This window comes from Eublepharis macularius, chromosome 15 (genome assembly GCF_028583425.1).
Source record: "Eublepharis macularius isolate TG4126 chromosome 15, MPM_Emac_v1.0, whole genome shotgun sequence".
NCBI lineage: Eukaryota > Metazoa > Chordata > Lepidosauria > Squamata > Eublepharidae > Eublepharis > Eublepharis macularius.
Window position 1 is genome coordinate 13,137,343 of NC_072804.1, and position 17,579 is coordinate 13,154,921.

Consider the following 17,579-nt stretch of genomic DNA (forward strand, 5'->3'; position numbering starts at 1 on the left):
TGTAATAGGTTTCATTTTCCCAGACCCTAGTCCAGGTCAGTTGTTATGATTTTGGTGCTCTAACCTCGCACAGCAGGCGAGTATGCTACCTGGAATCCTTTGAATATACACAGTTGCCATTTTGTGTAAATAACGTAGCATGTGTATTTTCCAGTTTCAGTACATGCAAACACATATCACAAGTACCAAAGCTGGAGAAGACACGTCACCCTATTCACACAAAATGGCAACTGTGTGTATCAAGAGGATTGCGCATAGAACAATTTCCCCTTACATGTGCTTGGACTGCCAAAAGCATAACAACTGAACAGGACTTCTCTGCCGTATAGACTCGGGAGGAGTTCAAATGTTTTTGCCCCATGAAGTTCCATCAAGAACCTCTTCAAGGCCCCCCATGGGATGGATGATGCCTAAACATTTATTTTGTATCAATGCACTCAAAAAGTATCAACAACACCACACTTCCTTGGAGGTTGCGATTCTGACAGCAGATACACACACACAAACATACAAAACACACATCTTTTAGATGTTATAAACCAGAGGGCAGCAGCTATATGAGGGCAGTAACATTTAACATAGCCCTCAGTATTTTTTTAAAAAAAATCTGTCTGTTAGATAGCTGCGTTGTGAAGCTATCTTTTTTAAGAAGTTGGAGATACTAATTTATTTGTCTTAAACTGGGCTAGGTAGGATGTCAATCATGGGTGGCCCATGCAGGCCTTCCACGACATCCCTCAGCAATGATGCCAATGTTGACACACAAGGTCAACTCTGTCTTTATATAATACGTGCCCTATTTTCACCGGAAACTGGTCGGTACAATGGTGTGTGGGGGGGGGAGGCTTAAACCCCTCTCTCCATGAAGTCCTGATCTGAATCGGCATGTGTGTGCCTGGACATTAAGTTCCAAACGTGGAATTCCCAGACCACATCAGTCGACGATCCGTGCTAGGGACAGGAGGATTCTGTAACTTGTGATTCAGCTCTGAGTGTTCACTGGATATCTGCAGCTATACAAGGATTTGGGTAAGGATGTAATCAGACTAGCTGCAGTTTTTCTTTCGTATGATAGAGAACAATGGTTAAATGGTTGGGCTGCTAATCAGCACTCTGCTGGTTCGAAAACTTCGAATCCCATTCTGCCATGAGCTCAGCAGGTAGCCTTGGGTAAGCCACTCCTCTCACCCCCAGCTCCCCAGCTGCATTATGGGGATAATAACACTGACTTCATTCACTGCTCTGTCTAGAAGAGCAGTAAATAAGTGCACTTCATGTTGTTATATGTTTATTGAAAAATTTCTCTTGTAACATGCAATTCTTCTGCTCTGAAAATGCGGTTTTGTATTGTAAATTCTTAAAATTGCACCAAGTGGCATACTTCCTTACATTTTTTAATATATTCAGTGTTGGAATAATTTTTGAGAGTCCAGGTCAAGTTTCCAGCAGTCCAGCAAAGGTCTGGAGATGTGCAGTTTTCAGGTGATGGGACGGTATAATTCTCTGTAATCTAGACAGCAACATGTAAATCAGGCTAATGAAGTCAACTTTCTCCTTTTCAATTCTCCTGCAGTTTAAAGTGCTACAGCAAAGAGTCTGTTGGTGGTGATGAAAATTACGAACCCTGCAATATGCAGGCCTTCTTCTTCTCCTTGCCTATCAACATGACAAGCATTCTGGCAAAGAGATCACAAATAATAATACAAATATATTTTTGAGGATTGTTGTAAGAATTAATGTACATAAAGAACTGCAAATATTCACAAGCGTTATGTAGGTGCTAAGAATTTCTGACCAGTATTCAACTATCTGCATACGGACTTTTTGGTTTTTACGCTTAAATGCTAGCTCTAGAAGTTTCCAATTTGTGCAGATGATACACACAGAACATGAAGACGTAATGGAGAGAAACATGAGAAAAATCTGTATGCCTTCTGTGTATGGATGGCTGAATATAAACCAGTATTGTGGAGATCCAAACAATGAATCTCCATCCAAGGTCACAATTTATGAGTTTTTTTAAAGCTTAGCTTAGCTTGAGATCTGACGAGATCAGGCTCACCTGACTGTCTAGGTTAGGGCAAGGCACTTATAGGATCATTAATGACCTCCATACTGTTTAGTATTGGACCCAATTTGTTTGTCATATATCCAGATTTCAGTAGATAAAGCATTTGTGATGGTGATGGAGAGTGCCCTCAGGCCATAGCTGACTCATGGCGACCCCTGCTGGGTCTGGTCTTTGGTGGAGGCCTCCCATTCAATTGCTAACCAAGGCCGACCTTGCTTAGCTTGAGATATGACGAGATCAGGCTCACCTGGGCTGTCTAGGTTAGGGCAAGGCACTTGTAGGAAACTTTAATGTGATATTAAATGTAATAAAATTGGATTTCCACAGTGATGCATACATTACAGCTCCTTCCCATTTGGAGTTGAGCAAGAAAAAAGAAATGAGAAGACCATTTGATAATGTAGTAACAATATCCTCTGTGCCTCGATGGCGTCTACATACAGTACCCACCAGGTGAGTTTTCTTTTCACACCATGTTTTCACTAAGCTTTTGTTGCTTGCTGATTCATCACCTGTCGCAACTGCACTGATCACTGATTTATCAAGCTGTTAGACACATAAAAGCAAACAGAAAAGAAAGTTTGATTTTTATTTGTTATATAATACACAGATCCTGTAGTTCATTTCTTTTTCACGTTCTAATAACCCGACCCAAGCTGGGCGAACAGACCGGAGGGAGCTCCATTTAGTGATACCCACTAAGCTCTAGAGGCTGAAAATCAGCACGCCTGCTCGAAGGGGTGCGAAACCACCAATCTCCCTGAAGCTGCCTGGGATCCCAACAAATCTGGTTCCTAAGCCTAACCGTGTCCCTGACACTCTCCCACAGAAGGCAGGCAATAGCTGCCATTTACTCATATGAAGGCTAGGAAATTGGGTGACTTGGATTGAACCAGGGCATCACCATCATACGTCTCTGCACAAGGCAGAAATCACAATTGGTCTCTGAGAGGCTGAGGGCCAGCGTGGAGTGGAACAGTGATGAGTTGAGTGAAATAGAATGGCACATTGGTTTGGATTAAAAACAGTGTACCATACAGTTAATTTCCTTGTAACTGAGTTTGAGTTGGCTAAACATGTCAGATAACTGGTATCTGAACGAAGCTACAAATACGGTCCCTTTTCTCCAGGTGATCTGGTTTCTCTCTTCCTCTCTCTCTCTCTCTCTGAGCACATTAAGCTCCCAAGTTACTCCCCACAGAGGCTGTTTCAGCTCAGAAAAAGTCATGCGGGGGAGGCGGGAGGCCCTCTCCCTCCACCCTGCAGTCCTCCCGACTCCCGACTGAGTCGAATCGGGTTCCTGCAGACTTTAAAAGTGGTATTTCCCCCAGTTGCCCTTTCCTGGGCTTCCTGTGGGGGGTTCCCAAACCCAACTTACTAAAAAAAATGTATCGTGCCATTTGCCTTTCTCACTCACACATAACTTTACAGCCTTACCCATTTGGCTGAAGGGACCATCAGAAGGGCACAGCTCATTGCCCAAAAGTGGTTTGGCAACTAGTAAGTACCAGAGAAAAGTGCCTACCTGGATGATAAGTTTTGTAAAAGGATCAGTAATGACTTTTAACAGCTCAGGGGCACTTTCTCCACTCTCAAGATGGAAGGTCTCAACGGTGGCATTTGTAAGACGAAAAAGGTAGCCTGAGGCCTCTTCAATGGGCAGCAGCACAAACACGGAAAGCCAGTTAAAGAAATCGTGGACTGTAGCCCCTGCAAAGGCCCTGCAGAAAAATCAAGAGGAGCCAAAATGGTAAATCCACATAATCCAGGACAAGGTGGCAAAAAGTTTCTATAAGTGGGTAAATTACACTTCTTCTTAATAAAAAGAGCCAAGTCCTAGCATAAGTCAAGCTGGGATGGCCTTAGGTTTGCCAGCCAACGGTTGACAACTGTTGGAATTCCGGAGAGTGGGGGCGGGGGGGGGGGGACTCCACCAACACAATTGCGATGTATCACCTCTGGGGGAAACCAGAACTTTATGTTTTTTTTTAAAAAAAGGAGTTTTCAGTGATTCCTATAGCAACGTGACATCTCTTCCACATTTTTAATTTTTTTTATTTTTAAATTTATTTTTCTCCCACCAGCCATCAGAGCAGCAGCAGGCAGCCTTCAGCAAGTGAGTGTTAAGGACAGTTGTAGAGAGCAAGTCCGTCTTCCCAGTGCTCAGTTCCCTCCCCCCCCACCTTTTCCCCCTTAAGGCTTGACTCGCTGCAAATTTTATGTCTTTCACCCATAAGCTTTCCCACTGCTGAAATGTCCTCTCTTCTCTGAAACTCTGGATCCATTTCAGCATGCACATTTTAACTTGTTCCATTTCCATATCATACTGAAGTAAGAGTTTATACATTTGTCCTAACATACGGTATTTCTTTTGAGTAGTAATCTTTTCAAAATCAGTTAAGTCTCTTATTTGACCTCTCTAAGTATGGGAAGCTTCTTTTAATCTCAAGGTTACTTGGAGATATACCAGCCATTGTATTCTCTTTCCTTCTGCTTTAACTGTTTGCCACGTTTTTATTTTTCCTTGTGTGTTTATCATATCTAGATAAGTTATAAAATCATCAGTCTTCTTCACATTTTTATTGCAAAATGCATCAATTGGTGACGTTACTGGTGAGGCTGGTGGCCTAATCCTCATTCTTAATCCCAAATTTCGACTGAGCAGGCTCTCTCTAGTTATGTGGTCTTTATACTAAGTTCTTCACCCACAATGAGGCTACTTATGCCGAGGCTTCTTGTTGATGAGCCCATCATGACCAGAGCAACCCTGCATAAAAGTCCATTGTAAAAGGTCTAACTGTACATTACGAAGTCTTACGTCTGCCCTGGTCCTGATGGCCAGACATGCTTTGGGAATTCCATGCTTGAAACTTAATTCCCAGGTATAGGGAAGATTCCCAGGCCTTCTTGATATGAATTAGGCCCATCCATGTCTGGAAATGAAGTTCTCAGCACAGAATTTCCAGAGCATATTTGATCAATAGGACTGGACATGTGGATGAAACAAAGTAATAAGACCGCCACTTCTATCCTGAAACATTCCTAGAGATTTGGGGGTGGTACCTGTGGAGGGGAACATCTGGGGAGAAATTTCACCTAGAATTTATGGTATACCATAGAGCTTGCCCTCGGAAGCTACCACTTTCTCCAAGATAACTGATCTCTGTAGTCTGGAGATCAGATGTAATTCCAGGAGATCTCCAGACCCCACCTGGAGGTTGGTCGCCCAGCTGAGTCAGTACACTGAGAGTATAAGAAAAGAAAAAGAGAGCTTCGTGGTCCAAGTCAAAATGGGGGGGGACCAAAAAGTGAGCACCAACTGGTGCACACACACAGATAACAACAAAATATCAAATCAGACAGAGGAAAGTAATGGGGCAGGGGGAGATTCACAGAGAAGGATGGGGGTGGAAATTAATAAGATGAATAGGGAAGGTAGTTGGCAAGGTGGTTCTCCCTTTCCCACCCTTTCTCTAAACACCTTCCCCCTTTCCTCCCTCCCAACACCTCCTTGGAGGTATTGTATGTATATGCAGAAGCAGAAATGGGGAAACTTCTCTCTCCCCCCCTCCCCCGCCCCAAACACACACTTCTTTTGCTTGGGGGGGGGGAAATTTTGAAGAAAGGCAGGCGCTGTCCCCTGGCGGCAGCTTTCCAAGCCCACTTGGGCTCTCCTTATTTTATAGAAGTCATTCCCCAGCGCTGCTGGGAGCCAACCGCGTGGAGCATGGGTTGACTCCGTAGTGAACTCATGAAAGAAGTAACATTTAGAGTGACCCTGAATGGCTTCCAGGAAAGATGTCAGCAGGCCTCATTGACCCCACAGGCCCCACACTTCATGGAAGTGAAACAGAAAGCAGCAGTGAGGCAGGGAACATTCCAGAGTATTGACAAACTACCCTCATAAGTTCAGATTCGTTGTAATCACAAATGCAAACTGTTTAGGACAGATCTGTGGACAACCCTACTCTTTACTGGAAAATGATGTTAAAGATTCCTCTCAGAAAGTCACACTCAACTAAAAGTATATGACACAGGCTAGCAACCTACATATAAGAAACCTGAGCATCAAGGGGACAAAAACGGTGTTGTTTTTGGCAACCCAATAGGGTATTCAAAGAAAGAGATGAGCAGAGGTGGCTTGCTGTCGCCTGCCTCTGTTTCGCTGCTCTATTTTTCGTTAAGTCTGAGAGCCAAGCTACAAGTGACGAATTACACTTGCCTGGCAAGTGAACAGACTCACGTGCATTCCTCCCTGTTCACTTGATCAAGTGGAGCGCAAGTGGAGGACAAGTGAACAGGGAGGAATGCACGTGAGTCTGTTCACTTGCCAGGCAAGTGTAATTCGTCACTTGTAGCTTGGCTCTGAGATTCTTCTGGCAGACGTGGCCACAATGAGGACGATGGTCTTTGTTATGAATTGGTCGAGCTTCTATCACAAACAAGAAAGGGTCACAGAGCAACGACTCCCCTAAACAAGAAAACCGTGACCTACTGACTAAAGATACATTCAATCACTGATATTTAGCAGTTATTTATGTCAAGTATACAAATTGAACATGAACTGTAAATGGTTATGAAACTGACAATTTGCAGCTCATAGGAAAAACGGTACGAACATGAGAACACAGCGTCATACAGTAAACAAATCATAAAATGCAAATGCTGAGTTCTGTGTTTATAAAGGCGTGAAGGTTCACTACGTTCGACCGTATCAAATTCACAGCAGCAAAAAGCTTGCAAACATGATATGAACTTAATAGGTGACAACCCAAAATATTATTATTGCTGCTCTGAAGCTTGCAAGAAATTCAGAGAAGTAACCGCAACGGGTTTGCATGCGAGGAATCCCATTTCCGATATCCCCTTCTTCCTGGCAGTTACAAAAAACCCAATTCAAGGAGAGGCACACAAAGTTTCTTGGCATGTTGGCCGCTCGCTCAGTGTTTGATGCCCCAGCTGTTCTGTTTGTTTGTTTGTTTGTTTATAGTCTGCTTTTATCACTGAGATCCAAGGAGATTTTGTAGTGCAAGTCAATATAATCAGCAGCTAGGACATTCAATGAACAATACAATAGGGGACAGGTTGCAGAAATTTGAAAACATAGAGATGAAAACGTTGCTGAAACAAAGCATAAGTAATTAAACATGACATCTTTAATGATACGGAACTACTCAGTAGGAGCATACCTATATCAGCAGACATTACCCAGCCGAACTGCCTACAGTTCCTGTCCCTCTACCAAGGCATCTCTCTGAGCCATTTCTTATGGTACAACCCTATTACCTAAGTTAAAAAGGCCTCCTGAATAATTCAGTTTTGCATAGATCACAGAAAGCCAGGAGAGTGGGAGACTGATTGACCTCCACAGGCGTTCCAGAAGGTGGGGGCTACTGCAGAGAAAGTGTGTGTATGGGCAGCTGCTGATTTTGCCCAACTGCAGGGGAAATTACACTACGTAATCTACCTTGATTCCAAGTGAAAAGGGCAGACAACATAACATAACAGTCCTACTGCATTGTTTATTGGATGTCTTCTGCTATATGATTTAATTGGGTTTTAAAACATTTTATAATCTGCCTTGAGTCTCAGCAAGAAAGATGGACTATAAACGAATTGAGTAAGGTACTTGTTTATATAAATACGCTGGAAGGAATGTGAACACCTAGGGCTGGCTAGCTTCAGAGACTGGATAGTTCTATGACCTGGGAAAGCAATATTAAGAACCAGAGTAATGTACTATGAAGGATTAAGGACAACTTGGAACCCATGCAAACATTCTATGAATTCTACTACTGTATGCCTGCAGCTGTTCCATCTATATGGAAAAAAAAACAAAGGTAAAAGATAATTGAAAACCAAAGCACAGGCTGTCCGTACCATGTAATTATTTAGAATGACTAAGCCAGACATAATTTCAATGGGAAGGGTTAGGTTGCTTCATTTCTAGAATAAGAGGATTGGAGAATGAAAAGAAGCTGCAGTGTTGTAAAGATGTCCCTATAAAACAATTAACAATATGAATATGTAATAATGAAATAAAATGTAAGAAAATTGTATGGATATTCGGGAACTGTTTCTTTTAGAGACTAATATCTTTATTACAACTATATTATTTAGGTGGGTACATAGATTTTTAAAATGTTTAGAAATCTGGGATTATATGGATTGTTATTTGTTTGTGCACTGATGTATTACAGTATTATATATAAATATTCTTATGAACAGTTTATACAGACTTCTTTGTGATACTGGTGCTCCTTTTTTCCTTTAATGTTCTAGTATTCCTGTTAGTCCACTGTTTTAACCCACAATTTAAAAATAAAGCATCGGTACCTTCTAAATTCATTCCTGTCTCCAGCTTGCATGAGTGCCACAATAGTGTTGGTGACCGAGGTTCCAATATTGGCTCCCATTATGATTGGAATTGCACGTTCAACTGTCAGTACTGTAAAAGATGAATCAGTTACAAGAATAAGAGGGATGGAGAATGCCAGAGCACAATACTCTGTAGGGTTTCCCTACTATCTCTGGGACTGGGATTTACCATATAAGGCAATGTGCTTTAGGAACAGCCTAACAAGGTTGTTTTAAAATGCTTCTAGATATAGGCCATTTTCACACTACTTACCAGCCACAGAACATTGCGCCAAGCTCCCGGAACAACAGCGTTTTCCTGGCACGATTTCATGCAAAATTGCAGTTTTCGCACGAAATTATGCCCGCAAGATACTGTCGTTCCCAGAGCTTGGCGCGATGTTCTGTGGCCGGTAAGCGGTGTGAAAACAGCCAGTGTGAAAACGGCCATGAAGTAAACCAAATTGGGCAGAATTTCCCATTCTATAACAATGTTGTTAACCATTCTCATTTATATTAGAGTTTTGCCATGATTAGTTTCCAGTATTATGCACCTGTAGTTTATCATGCACTGTTTCTGATATACTGCCTTGAGTCTCAGTGAGAAAGGCGGACTATAAATGATATAAATAAAATAAAATAAAAATACAGTGAAGCTGTCTTCCTGCTATCCCAAGTTTTTGTGTGCAACTGTCACAAAGACTAGTACAAAGCCTAAATCTTTTTTAGGGTTAACTTACAGGAAGAGGCCACCATACTGACTATGATGGAGGAGGAGGTGCTAGAGCTCTGAACCATCACGGTCACCAGGACGCCAATCACAAGGCCTGCCACAGGGTTGGACAGCACGGAACCATCTTTGAAAATGTCTCCCGCAGCTTTACCTATGAAAAGGGAATGCCTTTATAACTACAAAATATCTATAATATGTGTAAGAGCCTGTGATCAATTTCCCATACCACTCTTGTTACATTCCTTCTCCCTAACCCTAACCCTTTTCAGATGTTACAATGGTGTATACCAGTGAAAGGTCAGGAATGCTCCCCCCCCCCAAGCCCCGTTTTGTTGATTTGACATTTTGTCAACTTTATGTTGACACGTAGACTGAGAGGGGCTGGAGTACCCATCAGACCATGACCATCAGACCATGACCACGTAGCCTTTACATGGTCATTATGTTGTGCGAACAGGGGCAACACTATGCTTGTATTCCTGTCGTATGCATGAACTGACCAATGGATTTTTTTAGGGATCATGTTCACATTTACCAAAACTGTACTACATGTGCATGATAAATATACACATTGTCCCTGTTCATCATATAACACGGAGGCCGTGTTTATCAGGAGGATTGTGGATAGTGCGTGCTCTCACGTAGGCTACCAGTATGTGCAATTGTAATGTCTGAAAAGGGACACAGTGTGAGCAGGCAAAACCCTGGATGTGGCTATGCAGACAGAAGCCGGCTTGATTCTTATGAGACTTCCAAAGGCAAGGAACAGATTTAACTCTCACTGAGTGGTACAATTGTAGAGTTACCAGAAAAGCAGCTAACTTTGCCAACTTTTACTTCCCCCTACAGTATTCAAAAGACCCAAGGATCAAAGCTGACTTTATCCCACTTTGCCAGACAATGACAAGCACGCAGCTTTCAATTATCTGTGCAAAAACAGGCTGCTTGCCTGTGAACGTTGTTTTTGGAGGGCTATCTGACGGGTACTCCAGCCCCTCTCAGTCGATGCGTCAACATAAAGTTGACAAAATGTCAAATCAACAAAATGGGGGGGGGGGGGAAGCATTCCTGACCTTTCACTGTGAGGCAAAGAAACCATGAAGTAATATGTTGTACCTAGGGTTGCCAACTCTGGGTTGGAAAATTCCCGGAGATTTGGAGGTAGAGTAAGCTTGCCAACCTCCTGGTGGGACCTGGAACTCTCTCAGGATTCCAACTCTCATCTCCAGCCTACGGAGATCAGGTTCTCCTGGAGAAAATGGCTGACTTTGAAAGTTGGTTTTATGTCATTATAGCCCACTGAGGTCCCTCCCCTCTCCAAACACCAGCCTCTTCAAACTTCACTCCCAAATCTCCAGGAAATTTCCAGCCTGGAGTTAGCAGTCCTAAATTGGACTCTGGGGAGGGTGGGGTTTGGGGAGGGAAGGGACCTCAGTGGAGTGTAATGCCATGGACTCCGCCCTCCAAAGCAGCCCTTTCCTCCAGGGGGGGCTGATCCCTGCAGCCTGGAAATCCACTGTAATTCTGGGGACATCTCCTGCCCCCACCTGGAGGTTGGCAACCATAGCTGTTCCCATGGGACCAATTTGAACTGGGAATCTAGAAACTGGGAATATAGAAAATCAAACATTTGAATATACTGGGTAGGATTTAAAGTTTGAAGTTCTATACTTAAAAAGGTGGGTGATAAATGACATAAATAGTAAACTGAGCTGTCGATTAAAAAGAACTCAAGAGCTCATTCAAACGGCAGGTGTCTGAAAACCACGCACGTGATTGCTCCCAGTCTATGAGCAGACAGGCAGTAATGGTACAGCAGCAACACATGAGAGCAAGCTTTTGGTGTGTACACGCATGTTTGGAATATGTTTGCCAATGTATGAAAAGCTTGGTTGTGTGTGGCTACTCGTGTGTAGTTAGTTAGCCATAGGCTGGCAAGGGTGGGTGCAGGATTATGAAGGGTCTGGTGAATCCATTATCAATATGCAAGCAACTGGGCAACTGGCTAGCAAGAACCATTATGAGCACTGAATGTATTTAATTTCACCGCATAGGGGTGTTGTGAGGACAAAACTGCGATAATCTTATGTATCTCATGGATGTTTCCCTGACTTCCTTGGAGAAAAGGCAAGAGATGTATTTGATAAATACATAATTGTGTGTTCGGAACCTATAACTACAAATAGAACAGTAGTGTGTTCAATTATCACAGGGGAAATGGTTTTCCAGTCCGTGGGGCTTTATACCTATACTTGCAAACTGCACTTTTTAGACATCAAAAGGACTTGGCTAAGAAGTAATAGAGCCAACCATTTTTCATCACTTGTTAATGTTTCTTCACTGCAAGGTTAAAGAATAATAGCATAGTGACAATGAATAACTCGGGGATCTTTGTGAAAACCCAACTCTACTGAGTTGAAAAGATTTCCTTTGCATCTCTCTTGCCTAATCGAAAGCAGGAGCTTGCCCTTTTGACTCGCTTAGCATGAACAACGTGAGCTTTCAAAGGCAAGCATTTATATGTAAGGTACGAGAGATAATGGTTGCCAACTTCCAAGGTTGCCAACTTCCAAGGTGAGTACAAAATGCAAAGGGTAGCAAACCCTCCCAGGGTTAAACTTGACAATACAGTCGAGGAAAAATACCAATGAAATGTAATGCTAATATATAATTAGTTCCTACTAATGCATGACAATCACTTCAATGAATACATCAATTACATCAATAAATACTATAAATAAATACATCCATCATGCACATTGCAAAAGGATCTATGCAAGAAACTGGCAGCCGCAAAGTCCAACATTAATTAGTTCTCTTACTCTCTTTTACAGGAAGAAGAACCCTGTCTGCCTCTGCTGTTTTCCCCATTGTAGAGGTAGGTATACTTCACAACCGTAGTTGCCAACTGGTAAACACCATTTTCTTTGTGTTGCAGATACTGAATGACCTGAGTTGCCTGGCTGGGAACGCCCGACGAGCTGCCAGCTTATGGACTTGTTCATGCCCCTTTTCAAGGGCGTTCTTAAATGCTGCAGAACCAACCAATCTGTCTCTTCTTATTACGAGCTTGTAGACAGCTTCCAGGGTGTTCACAGCTACACTGTGACAAATTCTTTTGCTATGTGCATGATGGATGTATTTATTGATGTAATTGATGTATTCATTGAAGTGATTGTCAGGCGTTAGCAGGAACAGGTATTATAGTACCCAGAAAGGAATATCTAATTGTAGGTTAGTAGTATTTATTGTATAATATCTGATTGCAATGTATTAGTATTTATTGCACATGAGCACCTTGCACGTGTTGACTAATTATATATTAGCATTACATTTCATTGGTATTTTTCCTTGACAGTGTTGTCAAGTTTAACCCTGGGAGGGTCTGCTACCCTTTGCATTTTGTAGTGGCCATACCATGTGTGCCTCTCAAATCTAGTTCACTTCCAAGGTGAGGCCTGGAGATTGCTTGGATTTACATCTGATCTCCAGATAGCAGAGATTAGTTCCCCAGCGGGAATGGCAGCCTTGGAGCACATGCTGTATGTGGCATTACACCCCACTGACAACTCTCCTTTCCCTAAACCCTGCCCTCCCCAGGCTCCAGCCCCAAATGTCCAGGGATTTCCCAGTCCAGAGTTGTCAGCCTTAGGATCAATCTATTCTGTCAAATTTATTTATTCAAATGTTTTCCTTTTAAAAGGTTGGATCCAGCACAAGGAATTTGCAGGGCTCGTGCTATGATCCCCGATGTTCCTCCCCACCCCCACCCCTCGGGCATCCATTTCTGACTACAGGAAAATCTTTTCCTGGGGTTGCAAAACCCGTGTTGAACAATAACCACACACAGCTCTGGAGGCTGCCATGGGCAGGGAGCAAAATTGCTTCCTTGTGCCTCTTCTGTTAGCTGAGAGCTCTATTCAGGCAAGAGGCAGGTGGGGAAACTGATGAATGCTGAGATGTGCTGACAATAGTTACAGTTTTTAGGAGGGCGAGCAGGGAGAGATATTTGCTTCATGAAGCGTCTTTGTGATATTTATAGTCATGTAAAAGACCAGATGATGTGAGATTCATTGTGGACACTCTGTTTTGAGATATTAGTAAATGTTTCAATTTCCTAGTTTTTCCCCCGGGCCTGTGAAAATACTAAGAATTACCGTGAGTGCCAAAATTCAGCAAATTTCTGGTGCTTACCAGAAGTACAAATTGGATTGCTGGGGAAGGGAATCTTTTTTGCAAGGAAAGATTAGAAGTTGAAGGCATTTGCTGACCACCATCCTGCCACATGTACACATATAAATACGCATATACACACATCTACACACTCCTCAGTTACTTCCACTTCCTGCTTAATATATCAAGAGAGGTAAGCTTTTAGCCTCCAGAATCTCATGCCCTTCGGTAAATGTTTACAGGGCCACAGGATATTCAAGTCACTCATACATGTGTCTCAATGGAGACATGTTTGCCATGAGTGACCGGCAACTGAAATAAAAAGGAGCTTCTAAAATCAAATGGGACTGCTAATCTCTAAAGTCAACACCATTCTGAAATTCTGGAACCCAAAGATGTTTTGGCCAAAGGTGGGGGGGAAATGTCAACTTTCCCCCCCTCTTTCTTTCTTTCTTTCTTTCTTTCTTTCTTTCTTTCTTTCTTTCTTTCTTTCTTTCTTTCTTTCTTTTCCCTTTGCAGATATCTGTCTAAAGCGATTCTTTCTGAAGTGTGATGCTGAACTCAGGTTCCATTTTACAGAATCAACAGACTTTGAACATCATTTCAATGTGATAATCTGAATTCTATTTGCCTACCTCCTACCAACTGGAAGGCTGAGCTGAGCACATCCAAGGAGCAGACAAAAAAATAGAGGAGTCCAAGCAAGAGAATAAACTTCCCTATGCTTTTTAACACACACAGCACTTTGCCTTTTCTATCCAATTCTGCAAAAAATATAGAACAAGTTAATGTATAAAAAGAGTGGAGAATCAAAGGCTTGATTTTCAACAGTGTAGCAGTTCCCAGTAAGTCCATTAAGTCAAGACCGGTGCCGTGCATTCTGTGGATAATAAACCAGAAGGAATGCTCCTGTTAATAAAAGTTAATTGTAGCTAAAATAACCTTATGAAACTTTAAAGCCTAATAAGACAAAAAAAATCCCACAGTTGTGCTAAGCTTTTTCAAACAACTTAATGCAATGTGATGAACGGAAACTGAAAAAACAAGAGAATAATATTGAATGGAATTTAATTTTCTCACTCACGGAGTTTGTAGCATTCCAGTTAGGAAAGTAGCATTATTTCATTTAAAAGAAGGGAAAGAACTAAGTCATGTCATTCATTACCACACACTGATGATCTTTGGAAGGTTAAGTAGTAGTTACCCATCTTTCCACATAACTGCCTTACAATAGGAAGAACAATTCAGCTGTGAAATGGATGGGATAGTTCTAGAGTTGCCAACTCCAGGTTGGGAAATTCCTGGAAATTTGGAGGTTCAGCCTGGGGAGGGTGGGGTGGAACCTCAGTGGAGTACAGTGCCGCTCTCCAATGCAGCCATTTTCTCCAGGGGAACTGATCACCATAGTCTGGAGATGAACTGTAATTCTGGGGAATCTCCAAGGCCTACCTGGAGGCTGACAACCCTAGATAGCACTGCCAGGAGCCTGATTTGGACAGTTGAATGGGTCATCTGGTTTGAGACAGCGGCTGTACCCTAGGCAAACAGGGTGGTATCTATCTCTGTTCCCAAAGTGAGTCATTCCAGCCAAGAAGAAAATTTATAGATGCTTTACCTGAAGACTAGGCACACCAGAGTTCTACTGAGGTGTGCCAAAGTAAACACAAAACAATGATGCCAGTCTTTTTGGCAAGAGTGCCACCAGTCAAGCCCAAATTCTGACATACACTATGCCTCTGGTATGCAAAACTAATGAAGAATAGTGCATCCGAGACTACATCAAGCCAGGCTCACAGGCAGGGTTGCCTTTGGATGCTGCACGTGACACCAGTCCCCTCATGTCCCCATCTCCCATTGGGTGTCAGCCATTAGAGGACAACCCTATCCACATGTACTCCTGCTGCAGTCCGGAAGTGACATATAAGTCCAGAAAAAAAACAAAGCAAATAAAACAAAAACACAACAATTTTGTATTACTAATGGAAGAACCAGCATAAGGGATCAGTGTAAATTGTTCAGTTCAACTACTTTGTCCTTTTCTCTCTTTTTTACTTTCATTTATTTCTGATTCCATTGGTTTATTTCTATTTTATTTCATTGTCTGTTGTATATATTACATGGTTCTATTGCATTGTTCTTCACTTGTGTCTCATCAAGAAAGGCGGACTACAACTGGAGTAAACAGAAAATTAACATTTGTGAACCAAGAGAAATAAAACGGGAACGATATATGCTGGGAAGACAGATGCAATCCAGCCATTTCCACAATGCTAATTTCTTACCTGACCACCTGACGCCAGAGTTCTGGAGCATTGGCATATCCCAAGGGTCCACTTCATCCTCGGGTTCTTGATCAGTTGTCAAGGCAACAGTGGAGTATGCAGGGAGAAGTTCTATCTGGTTTCTTGAGGAAACCTGCTCACCTAAGAAGTAAAATCAAATGTCAAAATAATTACAGTATCTGTCCTTAAGCTACTTTAGAAACTGAATGATCCAACTAAAATTAAACACTCCCAAGTGCTGTTGATTTCATTGGGAAATTCTTCCATTGAAAACAATGGAGGTTAAAATTACATGACTAGCTGGATGGCTGTTGAGTAGGGATTAATCGATTGGTTTACCTTTGGGGTTTTTCTCTTCTTTTTCAGTCATGACTTGCTTTTGTTTGGAACAAGGTTCTTCAATATATTTATTTGTGTCTTTTAGTTCAGGCCACGGAGCCATACTCTGAAATGGGGGAGGAAAAGAGATATAGGGAAAAGGCCAACAAAAAAGCCTCCTAAAGCTTTCCCATGTACAGTAGAAAGAGCTATTTCAATAAAAGCGAGGGATAAACTAGCTGTTGTGAATGAAAGCATTTTCTGCAAGAAAGCATATTTGGGATTTATTAGCAGAGAGTATTCTTGCACCAAGAAATGTCCCCCCTCCATTTTTAAAAATATCCAGCCTGAAAAAGGGCTCTTCATTTAAAAGCGTCCATACTACTCCGAGAATGCTGGTTGGTCCTCGTAAGCGCTGGAATTCACCTGCCTGGTTTTGATCTAGCAAATATTAACTAATTAATGAACAGCTTGCTCTCACCTATCTCTTTTACTCATCTTGCCCCATGACGTGGCAGGAGCCTTTGGGTGGCCTCTCACAACCCTTTTGTGTTTCATTAAATCCCATTCATGTCGGCAGGCTTCAAGGGGTGGGACGACCAGCTCCTCCAGGGTATTTTGTGTGTGTGCGATGAGACCCCAACCCAGAGACAGCCTTACAAGGAATGCACTCAAATGAACAAAACAAGCTGAAAAGGTCTTTTGTTTCTCCATTTAGGGCTTGATACCAACCTAACAATGCCAACTTGAAGCAACTTTGCACATCAGACTAGTGTTGGTCAGCACTGGCACGTAGAAGAATGAGTATGAGGGGTCTTAAAATTATACTTGCCTAAAGAGGTGCAGAGGATGTAGCCATCATATGCTAATACCTCCAAATCACTGCAGCCCATGGTGAACACAGAGCACCACCAGCTCTTCAGCCAACAAAGAAACAGGGGTGTTAGCAGCAGCATGAAAAAGTATACCTGTATCATAGATGTACTGATGCCATTGTCTTCCATGTTTTGGATTTGCACAAAAGCATCAACCTGCGTCTTCACCTAGATATCACCTCCACCACTGCCTGTTCACTCTGTCTTTCTTCTAAGGAGATCGTGGGTAGAGATGGGCACAATCCCAAAAAAAATACCGATTAAGCCGTTCGTGGATCCGGGCCGCTGCTGAACCCAGGCCACCGATTCTAACCGATCAAGTCCCATTTCCTATCCGGAATCGGGAAGGCCAAAGCGGGAGGGCGCCCCGCTGTTTCCAGCGATATAGGAATGGTGGTTGGTGGCAGCGGCTGCCAGGCCCAGCGGGCAGGGGGAGGCGGCAAGGGGACATTCACACACACACACACACACACACACTTAGAGTAGGGGGGAGTTTTTAACCCGGCAACGAGCCGCCTCCCCTCAGGGAGGGGACATTCCCGGGGCCGGATCTATGGTTGCCAGCGCCCAGGGCAACTGTAGTCAGGCTCTTGCGCGGGCGCGGGCACGCTCCTGGGTTGCCCCACCTATGCAGCAAGCTGGCTGTCCCGGTGTGCTGTGGAGCTGGCGGCAGCGCGAGTTGCTCGATGGCTGCCCGCACCGTTCACCTGCCCTGCAAGACAAGGGGCGGCCGGCTTGCCCGCACACCCCTTGTCCTGGGGAAAGGCAAA

At 43.0% G+C, this 17,579-nt stretch overlaps 1 protein-coding gene across 2 annotated transcripts in view; it reads right to left on the reverse strand.

The window, feature by feature from the left end:
• SLC34A2 (solute carrier family 34 member 2) overlaps window positions 1-17,579 on the reverse strand; it is a 42,387-nt gene that overhangs the window by 13,481 nt on the left and 11,327 nt on the right. For both annotated transcript variants that reach the window (XM_055000012.1, XM_055000011.1), the window contains exons 2-9: window positions 15,956-16,061; window positions 15,617-15,757; window positions 13,970-14,098; window positions 9,169-9,312; window positions 8,408-8,519; window positions 3,597-3,792; window positions 2,522-2,617; window positions 1,390-1,510 (exon numbers count right to left, since the gene is read on the reverse strand). In XM_055000012.1, coding sequence (XP_054855987.1) covers window positions 1,390-1,510; window positions 2,522-2,617; window positions 3,597-3,792; window positions 8,408-8,519; window positions 9,169-9,312; window positions 13,970-14,098; window positions 15,617-15,757; window positions 15,956-16,058 — 1,042 coding nt within the window. In that variant the 5' untranslated portion in view covers window positions 16,059-16,061. The remainder of the gene's footprint in view (window positions 1-1,389; window positions 1,511-2,521; window positions 2,618-3,596; window positions 3,793-8,407; window positions 8,520-9,168; window positions 9,313-13,969; window positions 14,099-15,616; window positions 15,758-15,955; window positions 16,062-17,579) is intronic.